A 17,941-nucleotide genomic window follows, 5' to 3' on the forward strand; every position below is an offset into this window, starting at 1 on the left:
TTTTGGGGGGAACTTTCGGATTGGGACCGCTTCCTTTTTTTTTTTTTCTTTACCATAAACACACAGTTAGAAATTGATAAAAGCTGGAGCAGACCAAATCTGGAGGAGCTGTGCATGGCAACCAATCAGCTTCTCTCTTTTGTTTTCAAATCTTAACTGAACAACCTGAAGAGAGAAGCTGACTGGTTGCCATGGGCAACTGCTCCAGATTTTGTCTGCTCCAGTTTTGATTAATTCCCCCCACAGTATTTACATACAGCTAATTTCCTTTACTGTATATCTAAAAAATTAATTGAGAAGGTATTCTCTGTATGCATAAATATTAAAATCCAAGTTAACAAATGAGCTCCGTCACTAAGCTATTGAGACCCAGGAAACATTACAACTTTGCTTAGAAGGAACCTGTCAGAGTAGAAATATGGAAGCTTCTGTTGGTGAGTTGTCTTTTTTTTTTGTGTGTCTTTTTAAAGGTGTAGGCTCCATAGATGTCACCCCAAACCTAGCTTCGCTACCTAACGAGTCGCTAAACTGGAACAAGCAGGCACACATTAGGACCCCCTACTAAACATATCCTTGGTCCAGGTTATTGGCTCACAAAGTAGTAAAGCTAGAATCAAGATGACATTTCCAGACCTTGCGTCTTCAAAAATGAGTCAGCAATGGCAGTTCTGTTAATTGTATTTGCAACATCTTAGGGGGGAAAAAATAGTATCGTACCTGCTCATCCTAATGGTTGTGCTGAGCTGTATGCTCTTATCCAGCAGTTCTACTGGGAAAAGAAACAATATCTAGACAACGTAGACGGAGAGACCTGAGGGCAGAGCTAATTCCACCAGTAAAATCTGCTCCCTGTGGTAATGTTGGATCTCGTTAATACAGTATCAGAGCAATGTTATTGCATACTTTATCATCACTAATGTAAAGGAAGCCTGGTGTTGTCACCAACACGACACTGACAGACCACTATGCAGAGATACAAGTCTGCCCTCCAGATTAATGGTATTAATTAGACTTTACTGGAATAATGCTTTTTTTTTTATACAGATCAATACTTTAGTCATTTGAATAGCAAGTAAAAAATTCAATTTTCGCTGCAATTCATTTCTGCTCTGCACAGACCATGTGGATCTCGTTTGTGAGTGTCTAGGATATGCAGAACTGCAATGCAAATACTTAAATACATTACATTGGTCCAGCTCTGGGCCAGAACATGTCACCAGTTTTTCTTCACTTCCATTATTTATAACACTTATATATTTAAATTCCAAAATACATGAATTGCACATATTTCAAAGCGCTTGTAGATTTCATTTTGTCCACTTTAGAGATACAAGCAATGTAGTTTCCTGCTTCTCTGTGGCAATATACAATACAGCAACTAAAGTTTTGTTCACAGTTGTTTGTAGTATGTAATTTGCCATCCTTTAACGGGGATATTTTAAGTTGTATATAAGTTATCAAAGATCACAGCGCCACGATTGATTCCAATAGTCACATTCGCCCTATCTCAAGCCCACAAAGGGCGGATATGAGTGTACAGCCTTTTCACTTTTAAGGACTATTAAAACTTACCTTTTGTTGTACTGTGATTCTTGCGGACTTCATGTGATTTGAAGGGTGTTGAAAAACCATCAGCTTGTGAGTACACCTGAATGATTTAGACACATGGGCTGCTCATCCTGAGACTTAATTTTTTAGCTTAACTTGACCTGCTATGACATGGGGGACCCAACTTATCTCCACCCTTTCAATAACCCAGTCTTGCACGACTGTAGCACATAAAAGGTACTGTAGAAAATTATCCACCTCTGAGGGATCTTTTGGATTCTAGCAATTTTTATTTAAAAGAGAACTAAAGCCAAAACTTGTTTTGTCTTTATTCCTCTTTTGGGTCAAAGGAGTACATTTACTAATGTACTCCTGTGACTCAAAGTCCGCTATTTGCTGACCGCGCAGTGCCGTGCTGCAGCCATGAAGGATCCCAATAATATTGTTGGGATGTACCCGCTGCCTGATTGACAGCTGGCTCTGCCTCTCTACAGCCACAGTCAACTGTGCTCACCCTCTCCCTGTCTGTCCCTCCAATGAGCGCTGAAGTAACAGCTGGGAGGGAGGAATCCCTGCGGGCAACGGTGACTGACAGTCACTATTCTCTGCCCGCAGGGAGAAGATCATGAGCTGAGTGATCAGAAGTTCATGATTGCTCAGCTCTTGGCAGATCTATGGAAGCTGTCATGTTACACCTGTAGTGGCGCCCAACAGCTCTAAGTACTGGTAAGAGTACATTCTACTCTTCCAATACTTCTTCATTAAGCATCAAATAACACAGAAGTCATCAATGGAGCAACTTGACATGTTTGGCATGCCTGTGTACTTTTAAATGTTAAACAAGTCAGGGTGGTCTATTGATGACTGCTGTGTGATAAGATTCCTGCAAATTTTGCCAGATTCTCCAAAGACCCCTTAGTTTTGGACCATTTTCTACAATAAGATGTATGTAATGTGGAGAATGGCAGTACCAGCACTCGATCCACTACCTTGATGCTCCACTCATATAGGACTATATAGCAATATAGCACTGCCTTGGTGCTCCACTCATATAGGACAATATAGCATTGTATTGGTGCTCCACTCATATAGGACAATATAGCACTGTCTTGGTGCTCCACTCATATAGGACAATATAGCAATGGATATAGTTGACACTTTCAGGACTTCCAAGTGAGAATATAAGTAATCAAATGACAATTTTATTACACCAATGCTGCTAAGAGTCCTAGCCTGCCTTTCTTAAGAGAAAAGCAGGCTGTGAATAACCAAAAAGTTGGTGTTAAAAACTACTATTTGGATGTTTCTGTTCAGCTGGGGAAGTCCTGAGAATGCCTATTTTGCTATTTTGTTTTCTTTATACTTCTTTTCTTTTATACACACATTTCAGTCATGCACAATGCCATATGATATGCAGTGTCATCTGCTTAACCCACCTGATATATATCTTCTGACTTCAACCTAAAACAGAGAAAGCAGAGTGGGTTGTGGTGGTTCAGCCTAATATCTGTGATTTTTGGTAATTAAAGAAGCTAATAGTCTTGTGACTTCATGATAGTTGTTATCTTTTTCATTATTTCGTTCTGTGGACTGAAATAATTATGGGTATTGATTATATTCTGCACTTGCTATTACTTGTGCCAGAGACAAGCTGGTGAATACAGTGCAGTGGCTCATAGAATGCCGGAGTGATTGACAGCCATGACTGAATGTAATGAGCCTTCTTTTAGAAACTGCATGCTTGTATTCTCCGTTTGAACCACTGAAATATATATGCTGAAAAGACATAGTGTAACTTTTAACAGACGTGGGCAGAGCTGGACTGATTCATCACCCTGTGAAGAATAACTACACCTTTGGGATACAAATTAATAGCTGCTCTCAATACCTGTTTGGTATATGACACCGTTTTCTAAATAATTTCTTCCAATTTTAACCTTCCCTGGAAGCGGCAGTGGCTGCTTCTTTAACAGTTAAACAAAACTAAATTTGGAAGGGGTTGGGGGGCGCATTGGGCAGCCTGCTCTTCTTCTGTTTTATGACAAGGAGCAGCCCCAGCATTACAGTTTTGCATTTGAAACCCTCCTGCCAGGGAGTTTAAACTGACAAGGCATTGGGCAGGGATTCCCTGGAAAACCTAAAAGGCAAATACCAAGTTATTTTTACAAAATTGCTTGATTTTCCTTGGTGTAGTAAAGCTATAATAAATACTGCGGTGGTAATACTGGACTGCGGTGGCATGATGTATATGTTGGAATATCTAGATGCCACCCCCTAAAGCATCTTGGGTTTGTCATTTAAATTTTGTCATGGGGCACTGAGAGGGTGGTGGTGGCAGAGTTTTTGGAATATCAGAAAAAGGAATCTTGCTTGTGAAAATCCAAGCCTACCATCTTCTATTCAAAACTGAGTTGACAGCTTTGGGCATAATTAAAAAACAAAAAATATGAATATATTGCATCTTATCAGTCTTTGGATGTTGTGATTTTCCCCCCTTTATGTTTTACCTGGTAATCCCCTCCTTTGGTTGCTGTTCTCACTCCTTCACTAGATACATGGCGAGAGCTATAGTTGTCACACAGGCTGGGCATCATCAACACCTTTGCCTTTTGTCTATCATAATTACATGGGGGAATGGAAGTCTAGTACTTTACAAAAGGAAGATAAAATAGTATTAATGCTTCCAATTCAGGAAGTACCAAGGCTGCTACTGTTCTGTTAAGATATTCACACCTAGGCGTATTGAATATGCGCGTTTGTCGCACGTTTCGTGGCGTGCGTTTTTACCACAATTCGCGGTAAAAAAAAACGTGCGACAAACGCGCGTTTCCGAGCTACTTGGCTGTATCCCAATGGTAACGAGCGACCAAAACGCCCCAAAGAAGTACATGTACTTCTTTGGGCGTAGGCCGTTTTGTAGCGCGTTCAGACGGGCTGAAATATGCCCAGGTGTGAACCATACCCATAGGAAACAATGGGATTTCGGTGTTTGAGCATTTTGCAGAGCGTTCGAACGCGCTACAAAACGCCCAGGTGTGAACCAGGCCAAACAGGTATTTTCAGTACGTGCTAAAAAATGTCCTAATCATCTAAAGACTGACCAGCTGCAATACATTACATTGCTTTTTCTTAGGCTTATCCTTTAACCTACATTTTTATAATTCTATACATTTTTACATTTACATTGAGTTTGGTGTACTTTGAAACAAAATTGGTTTATTTTAGGTGTGTGGTGTCTTTTGTAGATGTTATAATTACAGCTACAAATGTAATGTCCAAAAATATCCGCCTTTTGGTGATCTCCTCTTGCTGCTTTTAGCACAGCTACCTGTCAGATTTTTGATTTGGCTTTATAGCCAATCCAGGGAAGTGTGGTGTGCTTAAATTTCTGTCAAACGTTCTTCCTTTTTATAGCATGCCAATATTCTGGAAAACTTTTATTGAGCATAGTGAAGAAGTCACATCAGTCACTGACACCCAGAGAAACTTACAGTCTAATTTGCCTGTTAGTGTCTTGCATGCATTCACTAGGGTCAGTTTGGGTAGGAGCTGTGCAACCTATGACCTACTAGTATGCATTTGTATCGTGGTTGCAACCCACATAATCAGGAGCAGTTCACTCGACCTCCTTAAGGTCCCCACACACCTTACGATACTCGTACGATAATCGCGGGAAATCCCGCGATCGTACGATTATCGTAAGGTGTGTGGAAGCCGTGCGACCTCTACTACTGTAAGGTCGCACGACTTTAAACTTACGAACATGTTTCAAAACCCGCTGAGCATTGTAAGATGTTCGGCGGGTGTGTAGCATGTTCGTAAGATAAAAGCCGGACGGGCCGGTGTGCGCAAGGGCACACTGCCCGTTCGGCATTGCGGTCATCGGAAGCCCGCCCCTCAGGGGGCGTGGCTTGCGGTCATCGCAAGTACGATCTGCCTATGCAAGATAGGCAGATCGTACATTTTTCAAAGTACCTTACAACCATCGCAAGACAAAAGTCTTACGATGGTTGTAAGGTGTGTGCCCAGCCTTACAAGTATTGTTCCTGGAGCACAGGGCTCTACTGCTGCAAGGTAGTAGGACTAGTAGTCAGTATTTTGCGGCAGAGCTACCTTGCACCAGTAACTTCTTGCTTTCCTCTCTTTATTATTAAAATGTACAACGGATGATCTTGCCAAATGTCCATAACTTTGCTATTTTCCATTGATCTTACAGAGTGTTCTTACGAGCAATTAATCAGTATGCCGACATGCTAAACAAGATGTTTTTGGATCAAGCAAACTTTGAGCTGCAGGTAAGGGGAATAAAATTTCATAAATATTATGATAATAAGAGATCCTGCCATTTATAAACGTCTTGTAGGGGACACTACCATTTCACTCATTGTCCACCCTGCAAAGTATTCTTACCTATTCAGTTACCTTGTCACCTTCTGGCTCCCAGTAAACCCAGTTTTGGCGATTGTCTACTCAGGCCTTAGCACTGTCACGTATAGGTGGTTACATTCTCCCCATACCTGGTAGTCCCATTTCATTACAACAGTAGAGCGTTGATTCGAACAGGGAGGCTGGGAAGGAGCATGGATAAGTGATTTTTCTAAGTTACAAACAGCAAGCTAGTTTTAGGGCATTGCTCTCCTGCTACTATGGCCAAAAAAGGGTTGAGCCATAGTTCTCTTTTTAGCCTTCATAAAAGGGTGAAATGTGCCAGAGCACTTGTAAAGTCTTGCGTGGTGTTAATATCATCATGCTAAATAAAGTTTGAAGTCGAATGCTAAATGGTGGAGAGCAGCTGTACTTGCATTTCCGTTTAGAAAACAAAGGGCGAAATAAGTCCTCCAAAATGACCGGCACACATAGCATGATAGTAGCTGTAAGAAGCCTTGAGCGGAATCGAAGGGCTGAATTTCAGACTTTGAAAAATAAAATCAGCACCTGTATTACTTCCTGACATGTCCTCTTTCAGGCATCTTAGTAATTTAGACAGCAGTGGCAATAGACACACATGGGGGGATCTATTAAAACTGGAACAGACAAAATCTGGAGCAGATTTGCACTGCAGCCAATCGGCATCTCTCTCTCATTTTCAAATCTTACCTGAGCAAACTGAAGAGAGATGCTGATTGGTTGCCATGAGCAACTGCTGAAGATTCTGTCTGCTCCAGTTTTGATAAATCCCCCCCCACAGACTTTTTGTGGTATTTTTAAACATGGAAAACAAAACCATATAATGCTAAAAAAGGTTACATGCTATACTACAGTTTAAAATGGTCTAAGTACCAAATATTTTCCTCCAGTCTACAGAAGTGCCTAATAGTACGACCATTCGATGTCTTAAGTCAGACGTATCTGAAGGTTGCAGAAAGCAGAACTGCTGAGAGCACAGATGGCTTTTAAAGAGCAGTTGCCTGGAAAGCAAAAGATTTTAAATCTATGACTACTCCACGTGCATGTTTGGTAAAAAATAGATATCATAGTGTACATCAGGGAGCCATTTAACTAATAGTTCTTTCCTGTTGTGCTGATGCAAAAAAATATAATACAGTCTTGCCTGGAGAAGCTGAATTCAAACTGCTTAAAGCAGCCTTATACTGTTAATGTCCTTTATTAATACAAACACACCAAGCAATACTAAGAAAAGGTAGAGATAGATCAGAAATACATATTGATTACCATTGGTACTGACCTATTAGAGGGGAAAAACTTTAGCCATTGGACAAGGCTTTCTAACCTTTGCTATTATTTTTTGCACAAGAAGAAAATGTCTGAGTGTATCTTATCCAATAGGTTAAAGATAAAACCCAAGCAGTTAGAGGTCGTCAAGTATGAAGGTATCGATGGGGCAGAGTTGAGCGTGCACAGGGAGAGAACTGAGTAGGGCAGGGAAGTGATATGCAGGAAGTAGCTGGAGTGTCATGTCAAAGAAAAGTAGAAAAAAATGGAAGCTGCTGACCAGGATGTGCAACTCTATGGGTAAGCAGACACATTGCAGACTTCTCATCAACTAATGTGCTCAAGGCTAAATTTTGCGGAAGACCACCTAAGCAATGGCTTAAAGTGACACTAAACTCAGGCGTTAAATCTTAAAAATGCATTCCAGTACCGTAACTATTAACAAAAATGTATTTTTTGTGCATCACTTAAAGCTGTAGATCCTCCAATCATCTCTGCATTGGTTCTGACACTGTGCTTCCTTCTGGAGGGTGGCCACTTTTGTTCCCCATGGTTCTTGTGTGTGTGTTCTAAAGTAGCCAATGCTCCAAGCAGGCTCCTGTGATGGTCTACAATCTCGCATTTAGTTTTCTGATTTGTATTGAGCTTATAGTCCATCACAGGAGCGAGCTTGGAGATACTTTACAACACACCCAAGAATCATGGGGAACAAAAGTAGCCACCCTCCAGAAGGAAGGACAGTGTCAGCTCCAATTCAGAGATGATTTGAGGATCTAGAGCCGAGTGATACACAAATAAGATACATTTTTGTAATTAGTTACGGTACTTGAATGCATTTTTAAGATTTAACTCCTAAGATTACTATCACTTTTAATTGTGATGTTCTTTACAAAATAATAGACAGAAGTTACTTGGGAACAGGGAGTGGTTGGTTGGTCACTTAAGGGCCAGTGCACACCTGGGCGATCTGTGACCGTGCGGCAATCGTGCACGATAACGCACCGTTAGGAAGTCGCCGATCACTGAAGATTTTCTAATGGCACCCCAGTCGCGCTGGGCGGATCACGCTATTTCACGCCGCGATTACACCGTGCATCTGTAGGGTCTCAACAGGGCTCTGAGGGGTCTAACCAGGCTGGCAAGACCCCACATAGCCCTGGTGAGACCCTACGGAGCCCTGGGGCTCTGTGGGATCTCACCAGGGCTCTGTGGGGTCTAACAAGGCTGGTTAGACCCCACAGAGCCCTAGTGAGACCTCACATGGGCCTGCTACCCTGGTGAGATCCCTGGTGAAATTCTACAGAGCCCTGGTTTAACCAGGGCTCTGTAGGGTCTCACCAGGGCTCTGAGGGGTCTAACCAGGCTGGCAAGACCCCACATAGCCCTGGTGAGACCCCTTGGAGCCCTGGTGAGACCCTACGGGGCCCTGGTGCTGGTGAGAGCCCTTGTGAGACCCAACAGAGGCTTGGTTTAACCAGGGCTCTGTGAGGTCTCACTAGGGGCCTGAGGGGTCTAACCAGACTAGTGAGACCCCACATAGCCCTGGTGAGACCCTGCGGAGCCCTTGTTCTGGTGAGAACCTAGAGAGCCCTGGTTTAACCAGGCCTCTGTGGGGTCTCACCAGACTGGTTAAACCCCACAGAGCCCTGGGGAGACCCTACGGGGCCCTGGTGCTGGTGAGAGCCCTTGTGAGACCCAACAGAGGCTTGGTTTAACCAGGGCTCTGTGAGGTCTCACTAGGGGCCTGAGGGGGCTAACCAGACTAGTGAGACCCCACATAGCCCTGGTGAGACCCTACGGGGCCCTGGTGCTGGTGAGAGCCCTTGTGAGACCCAACAGAGGCTTGGTTTAACCAGGGCTCTGTGAGGTCTCACTAGGGGCCTGAGGGGGCTAACCAGACTAGTGAGACCCCACATAGCCCTGGTGAGACCCTACAGAGCCCTGGGGAGACACCACAGGCCTGAGTGGGGCCTCATGTTTAGGTTTCGCCTAAGGCCTCGCAAACTCTAGAGCCGCCTCTGTTGACCGCAGAAGTGAAAATACACTTTAAAGCTGGACATGGGCCTCAGTAATACCTTTCTTCACCAGTTTTCTTGAATTCAGTGTTCATTCTCTGGCAGAGCTACACCTTCCAGGTTTGTCGAATGGCTGTGCCTCTCTGGTTTGCTGTGGCTGCTATTCCTGGCCACTACAGTACTAATCCCTACAGCTCTCTACATTAGGTAGTTTCAGTCCAAGAGAGAGACATAAAGGAAGCATCTTCTGCTTTGTTCTCTCCTTAGAAAACCCACAATTTTTTGTGAATCCGAGGTCATGGGTGCACAATGTATTTTATATATATTTTAAAAAAAAGGTTTTTAAATGATCGATTTAAAAACCAAAATTCAATTTACCCAAATCCCCCTTGCTAGTTTTCCTTTAAATATTAGTCTTGGGTAGAGTTAATGTTGAATAATTACAGGTAAAGTTGTATGACTGAGATAAGTAAACACTACTATCTTCTATTCTAGCTGTGGAATAACTATTTTCACCTGGCTGTTGCTTTCCTTACCCAAGAATCCCTGCAGCTGGAGAATTTTTCAAGTGCCAAAAGAGTCAAAATCCTGCTTAAGTAAGTCTTGTATGAGTGTTAGTGTAAAAAATGTCTGTTTTGCCACCCCAACAACTGGTATAGTAGTCAGGTTTTAATACTGTGGGACATAGAGACCAGTGGGTTTAGCTTTAAATGCATTGCATTTCTGTATGCATATTCCTTTACTGAGGTATTTAGAGATGAAGGGAACCAAGCTTTGTATCTCCTACAGCTTGAAGGAAATGCTAATCCATTTTGCTTCTGTCTGTACCTGTGTCTGGAGCGCTCTGTCACTGCACACTACAAAGCTTACCTTTCTGTCTAAAGACGTCGGTTCAATGGGACATATTCATTGTGTCTATTGCGAGATGCTTGATGCATAATGCCTTTTGTCAGGCTTTTCTTTTTTTATTATTATTTCAACATTTTTCATTTTGCTCACTTTTTTCCCCATTCAAGGGGTCAAACTGAGTGCCACGTGCTTAAAATGTGCTTTGGTCCTGCAGGACAAAGTAACAGGTTCACCTCAATGCAGGCCTCTTCAGATGCATATGCTTACCTTGCTATCGCTCCCCCGTCCTTTTATTCAGCTGCAGCGAACAAAAAGAATGTTTGGAGTCCTCAGAGTCATAACCTTTACAATGGCTATGGACTCCCTGTGAGACAGCACTATTTAGTCCAGTGCTGTCACATGGAGCGAGCTGCATTCTCCTTTAAATCCAGAACTATGGGATATTTCCTTCAGCTCTCAGTGTTGAGGAGGGGGGTTAAAATTGAGCTGTTGATTTGCTCTGAATGTAAAAAGCACAAGTTGGCTTTAAATAGGGACACAATTTCTAAAGCTGGCCATACACTGCTCGAATTTCTGACTTTGGCGAATTTTAAGCTGTTCATGTTGATTATTTAGTCGACTTTTGTCGAATGAGCCAGGTGGAAAATGTTTGGCCGAACTGCGACTGTGGCCAATTAGCAGCACTCATTGTTCAGAGATTTGGACTCTGTTGTAGCATTGTTGGAGGAATCTGTTAGATTTCTTCCATTCAGCCCGAAAGGGGGGTAGTGTTTGCTTGAATAAAACCCTTCAACACCCTCTCAGCCTCTTTTATTGGTTATGTACTTTCTGTAAAAGTCCTATTTAGGGACCAGATAAAATTGCTGCATCTGCAGCTCATTAGCTCTCACTTTAACACCGAATTTCTGAAGAATTTCTAAGGGTCATTCACAAGAGCCAATGACCCGAATACATCAGATTGGATTTACTGTGCAGTTGTTTGAACTCTGCTGAAACCAAAGACCAGGCAAACTTTTCTAAGCTTTTTTCACTTTTAATCCCATTTATTTTATGGTCACTTGTTCATTTTGTAGTATTCTTTTTCTGTTAATAAAGCCTTGCTTGTTTTCATAAAAACAATATTTTAACATGTTTAAGCTAAATCTTTAAAGACGTCCTGCCTCTTTGAAGAAAGCTTCCATAATTTAAACTCTCCTACCTTCCTGTCTGGCATGGCAGTTAGTGTCACAGTAATTTCCTAAAGGTCAGAATTTATAGGAGATAGTGTGACCAGTGCATGTTTCTGAAAAGCACGTGATGGAGGCTACTACTTGTATGTGTGTAAAGGTTAACCGCCCCAGTAACGATCATACTCAGTCTGCTGATGCTTAGATTTTTGTCCTGCAGGCTCAAAATCTTTGCACAGGGTGAGGCTAAGAGTGCCATACTTCACTTTCAGATGGCAGTGGTGGGATTTGAGGCCATCATTGTCACATTGACCATATCTCTTTAAAAAAAAAAAATGCTCTGCGGTTTGTTTACCTTAAAAATATACAAGGGTATCTTCTCTCCAGCAGGGTGTTTAAAAAGCTGTCATGTCTTGTCATCCTGAATTATTGCTATCATCGTAATACTCTGTCACTAATATTTATCCACGAGATGAAAGCAAGGATGCAAATCCATTAATTACTGGTTCCTCATCCTTCAGGTACTGTGATATGAGAAGGCAGATCGGCTTTGAAATCAGAGATATGTGGTATAATTTAGGTGAGTGTTTCTTTTCTGTATTCATCATGCTTTGCTAACAATTCATTTCCCTATTAAAAAAAGTATTGTGTTTGCTTTTAGTTCTAAATTGATATGTTCATTAAGATTTAAAAAAAATAAAAAATGTGGTGACTTCAAGATCCAGAAAGACTGGAGTCTCCACTACTAAATCACTCAAATTGACCCTTAAACAATACCTGGTATGTGAGACTCAACAGGTCATGAACATAAATTTTAAAAAAAACACAATTTAGTCCTACATCCTATATTATTATACAGGATTTATATAGCGCCAACAGTTTGCACAGTGGACAATATCAGGAGGACATTACAATACAATTCAAGACAAGATGGTAAGGAGGGCCCTGTCCATGAGGGCTTACAATTTAAAAGGGAGGGGCAAGTGATACATGAGGAGGTAGCTGTGTGGGGATGAATTGTTTGAGAACGTGATGGTTAAGTGGTTAGGTTGAGGTGGGATAGACTTCCCTGAAGAGATATGAATATAAAAAGAAGTTAGAGAAAAATGTCTAGGAAACTGTCTCTTGCAATAAAATATCAGTTTATTGCACAAAATTCCACATTTAAAAACTCCCCCATAAAAAAAAACATCCCCATATTCAGCCTACCTGAGGATTAAACACCTTTTTAAAGTGAGCAATTAGATGGCCTATATTTGCTGTAATGAATGGACTGGTGTGTCTTTATAAGATTAGAAAGGTACGAGACCTCACTGAATGATTCAACTTAATTGTGACAATCCAAGCTAAAGCTTTTAAATTTGTATCCTCTGGTTACTAATGTTAGCTTTCACTTCTTACATTTTCACTGTAGTTTTCAAATGATAGGTTATATCCTTGAGTTCTCATCTTAATCCTGTAATTGTGCAGTTGTGTAATAGATAGTATGAACACCTGGACGTGATATTCACAAAGAGAATGCTGCTGACGTTCAGAGTACCGGCCAAAATATATCCATGTGAAAATATAAATTTTCTAAACATGCCAAGTGATATATACTTTACGTTTGAGCTTGAGTATATTCCAAGGTCTCAGCAATTAATCTCATCAGATGTTCATATAAGGTTTATATAAATTTTGACATAAGCTCTACAAAATTTTGCTTCTGTGGTTATAGCATCACTGCTACAGCATAGGAGTATTATCAATAATTATACATTGCACCTCTGATTGTAAATAAGGAAAAACAGCCATTTGTAATCCATACTTGAATTGAATCATGCAGGTTCTCACATAAAATGTTAACTAAATCCTCACAGAAGAAGCAAAGTAAGGATTCAGTTAACATCCAGCTCTCTTGTAGCATAAAGGTATAATGCTACAGTTGTGCCCAGCATCTCTGATTGTATCTTAGCATATATTATCAATGAATGAATAGGCTCATGTGGCTTCCCACTTAGATGATTATCCTTAGAAGGAGAACAAATCATGTAGCACAGGGGTGGCAAACTCTGGCCCTCCAGCTGTGGTGAAACTACAAATCCCATGATGCATCTGCCTCTGCGAGTTGTGCCCGTGGCTGTGAGAATCTTGCAAAGCCTCAAGGGACTTGTAGTTCCACAACAGCTGGAGGGCTGCAGTTTGCCACCCCTGATGTAGCACATATGGCCAGCATCTCTGGTTGTAAATTGGGATTTAGAGTCATTTATGATGCATATGTGATTTATCTCATGCAGTTTCCCACATATAATACGTAATGAATTCTCACAAGGAAAACAAAGTAAGAAAAGCATCCACATCCAGCCCATCAAACATACCAGGGTTCAAGCATATGTGATTGTATCCACCACAATCCACAACTTAACTTGGCAGACTCATATATGCTATAAGGTGAACTCTCCTTGCGGATCCAGGATGCTAGTAGTTAATTGTGAGGATTGAAATGTTATGTTCAAAAGGTTCAATAAGTCTTAAACCTGGATGGTATAGGTCCTTTCATGCGTTCATATATCGTTTGATATCAATAGATATAATTCAGTTATGTGCTCCTCACTGTGTTAAGCACAATGCTTTAAAATATATCAGTTTTTAAGCACAATACAATCCATCTCTATTGCTTTCTTTTTCAAAACTATATAGCAGCAAACGTTTAATCAACAGCCAGCAATACCCTGCTCCAATGCATACGTCTACATGTATGCATCCTAGAAAGTCCTAGTATAGTAAGTACTGATTTGTGCCCAAAGATCTGGTGCTGGCAATGAGGGAGAGGATGAGAGATTGCAATTAAAACAGAGCGCCCCTGACTGGTTTCTCCAGTCACGGCCGGCTGTGTCAGAGGTAAGGCATTTTTCTTTGATTTCTATTCATATTCATATAGGATGTAGGGCTAAATTGTGTTTTTTTTTTTTTTTTTGTTTATGGTCTGTTGATCCTTACACATAGGGTAGTGTTGAGGGTCAATTCAATATGTTCATTTGAGCAAATTGAGATGATTTCCAGTTGATCGTTAGTTGTCAAGTATGACTTCAAACTGTTTGGAACTCTTCCTTCCTGTAGTGTGGAAGGGTTCTTTTATGAAAACTCTGGTAAAAATGTACTACCTTTATAATAGTGAAATAAATATAATTTGTAATAATGAATAGGTCTAAAGCTGTAAGCCGATACTAAAAGATAAATGTTCAGGTTCATTTGTCTTGGTTAAGCCAAATACATTTTTCTACAACAAAATATAAGTCCCTGGTATGGAATATCTTTTTGCCACCTCTGACTCCATAACGTCTACCAGTAGGATGCCATCATACTTATCTGCTAATAGTCAAAAAACTTTTTACCAAGTTAACAGTTTTTATAACTACATTTGCCAGATTTTCACATGTTCTTGTACTGTTCATTTCCATTGTCGTTCCTTAACACAGAATGGGTAACAGACGGTATAGTCCTTGTGTTTGACATTGCACAGTGGTCCCGCAGAGTAGATCTTCAATCAGTTCTGCCAAGTACTGCATTCAGAAATGTCCATACTATCGGCAGCTGTTTGCTATAGTGGAAGCATGCTGCTCTGTTTTGCCTATTGCTACATGCATCACTAAACACTGTATTCTGTAAACTAGAGGTATAGTCAAACAAGAGGTCTAGGTGTATTGTCAGTGACATCTGCTTTTTCCCATAAAGCGGTATTGTGTTTGTGGTGGATACTTTTATATTTGTGCCCAGGAAATACTGTGGCATTGTAAGAGAGAATCATGGACAGGTGGCATTAAAGCTGGACTCTAAATACTGGCAGAGGGACTTGGGTCACTGGGTCTAGATGCGTTATTGTGTACTTTGATCCCAAGAATTGGCAGGTGGGCCTTGAAAGAAAGAGTTACATGCTATTAGGAGACTTCTCCTTTATAACAAGTTAGATAAACTCATTACATTGCAGTGGCTTCCTGCCTTAAATGATCTCCTCCAAAACCTCATCTGATGCTAAAGTCGCACATTAAATATAATAATGAGCACCTGCTTCTGTAATGTCAAGCACATTCCAAGAAGGGTCCTTCTCCATAATTGTCCTTGCAATCATTTAAACATCAGTTCCTTGTGTGTGGAGCACCCTTGACTCTGGAATGTTCTCTAGTTTAGTGGCATAAGTCTTATACGCTCACAAATTGATGAGTTTCTTGCCAAATTGGGGAAAGGAAATGTTGTACTCATCCAAGTTTGTGATGATCTAACTTTCAAGCTTGTTCCTCTGTAAATAATATTAAGTAATGTATGCTGTACTGCAGCTATTCAATCAATACAGCTATTTCAGGCACTCCTCATTAAATCTTCATATGCTTTGATAAAGGTGCCGATATCTGGCAGATTATGCACAGACACAGATCAATTCCGACCTATATATCAGGCTGTGTATGTGTTGATGACTGGCCAAAAAATGTCTTGTTTGAACATTAAATGAGCAGATTGGGCTATAATAAAAGTGCCTTATAGTTGTGTATGTGCCTTTTCCATGTATTTTATGTTCCCTATACAATACGGATGTTCAGCACCCTCTCCAAAATGCCCATATTTATCAGTCTTCGCTAAAGCCATGATCAGGGGTGGGTTTATACTTTATCCCCTAGGCCAGCCACATTGTAACACACATACACACACACACTGTAGGGAGCTTGGGCACACTTATGTGGCTGTGGGAACAATGGGGGTGATGTTTGTTGGGGAACACTGCAGGGTGCTTGGAGCTTTTAAAGTGGTATGGAGCAGTGTCTGGGGCTCTTGCTCAGTCTGCAGTAAAGTACAATCACTGGCACTCTGTTGAGAGTCCTGGATTTTGCATTAGAGTCCCACAGGCTCTAGGACATTAGGACATATTTCTGGGCTTGGTGCCATCCTTTGAGGCAATGGCAGCCTAGGCCACAGCTTATATGGTCTAGGGGCAAATCCTGCCCTGGCCATGATCAAATTTGCTGTCATCATAGAAATCCTATGGTGGTTGCATTTTCTCACCTCTCCTTCTCAAATACTAGTATCTGATCATCTCTGCCAGTCTCAGTACATTGTCATTGCCCTGGAACAAGTACTATGTCTGAACTCCCATTCTGCATACTTTTTCATGGTCAGCGACTTGGTTATGAAGCCATTAGATCAGTATGACTGGTAAATGTTATTGTTTTGGGTTCACTAAAGCATGTATAAAAGGAAAATAATGGTTGGCTGCTTATTATTATCTCAGAAGTTCTCTGTTTGAATCCACGGTTACTGCATGTTGGAAGAACTTCTTATAGGGTGCAAAAAACTACAATTTTAAAGTTGTCACCAAAACAGAAGGCGGTAAGAATTATTCCAATGGGGTTACCTCTTCCAGGGACAGCTGTCAATATCTCCAGTTGGGGACACAGGCAGCAGTAAAAATTGACAGAGGTTCTACCCACCTCCCAAGCCCCCCCTAACCTTTTGTACTTCCTATGTGGTTCTTGAGCTCCTTCAGCCATTAATCTAAGTTTTCCTTGCCTATATGCTTACTCTGGGACAGTGAAGCAAAAAAAAAAATGTAAACTTCCTTCTACTAGATCAATTATTTGATTTATTTCTTTCACACTTCCTTACCTTTTATAATGGATCTTACCGAGAGCAATATCAAAAGTGTGCTATTATTTTTAAGGCTGCTGTAGGGACCACTGGTTAGTAAAGAGACTATAATAGCAGTGAGCTCTAGCAGGCCCTTGTAACATTTTCCAGTCCCTGGCTGTCTCCTGCAGCATGTCCCTGGTGTCACACCAGTTGCGTAGCAGTCTTTGACCATTTCCCATAGCATGACTGCAGTCTCTGACCATCTACTGTAGCCTTTCCTGTCTCTCTCCATTTTATGTATTATTACATACACTGTATATTATGTATGGCCCTTTGATGAGGTTTGGGGTCTGCACTTGGGGCCCCCTATATCAAGTAAGCTGGCCACCACTGTTCCATCCCTTTCCTACTCTGTTCAAACCTAAAAATATAAGTTTCAACTATACATACCAGCCAGGAAGTCATCTACACAGGATGAATGACAGAACAAAAAAATGTAATACCTTTTCCCTTAAAGAATGTAAATGTAACATTTTCCATTTTGACTGGACTGTACCTTTTAATCGTGTGCTTTATATTCCACCTTTTATCAATTGCATTGCCAGCTGCGGAAAGTTTACATTGTCTGTGGCATCTTTATACCGAGAGCAATAAAACCTCCAGAAAACTTTATGACATTGATGCTGTGTTTGATGAATAACCGGGTGTCAGAAGCATTTGTTTTCTGAAACACTGACTCTGACATTTTTCAGACATAATACATGAAAACTGTCACAGACAAGTTTGAAAATAACAGCCCTGAAAAAGGAGTATGCCTTACAGCTCCTTGAAGTGTGCACTGCAAACCATTAAACATTTCCAGGGTCACTCAATCAGGAGGGGGAATTCATGTGCCTTTTTTATTTATTTTTAACTCCACGAGTGTAAAATATCCAAGTTGTCACTTGATCGGAAACTTATGTTTGTGCAGCTTGAAGCTCAGAACATTGTCTGTCGCTCACTTTTCAAGCCCGGCTGCAGTCATCTCTTATTTCCATCAATTTAAAGTTTTCTTTGGAAGAGAAGGTGTGGATGCTTAAAGGAAACCTGTGC

General features: G+C 41.1%; 1 protein-coding gene across 1 annotated transcript in view; it reads left to right on the forward strand.

The window, feature by feature from the left end:
- DOCK1 (dedicator of cytokinesis 1) overlaps positions 1-17,941 on the forward strand; it is a 373,877-nt gene that overhangs the window by 265,170 nt on the left and 90,766 nt on the right. Inside the window, exons 31-33 of the mRNA XM_018561275.1 lie at positions 5,765-5,843; positions 9,732-9,832; positions 11,773-11,831. Coding sequence (XP_018416777.1) covers positions 5,765-5,843; positions 9,732-9,832; positions 11,773-11,831 — 239 coding nt within the window. The remainder of the gene's footprint in view (positions 1-5,764; positions 5,844-9,731; positions 9,833-11,772; positions 11,832-17,941) is intronic.

This window comes from Nanorana parkeri, unplaced genomic scaffold, assembly GCF_000935625.1.
Source record: "Nanorana parkeri isolate BGI_ZX_2015 unplaced genomic scaffold, ASM93562v1 scaffold2, whole genome shotgun sequence".
In the NCBI taxonomy this organism is placed as follows: Eukaryota; Metazoa; Chordata; class Amphibia; order Anura; family Dicroglossidae; genus Nanorana; species Nanorana parkeri.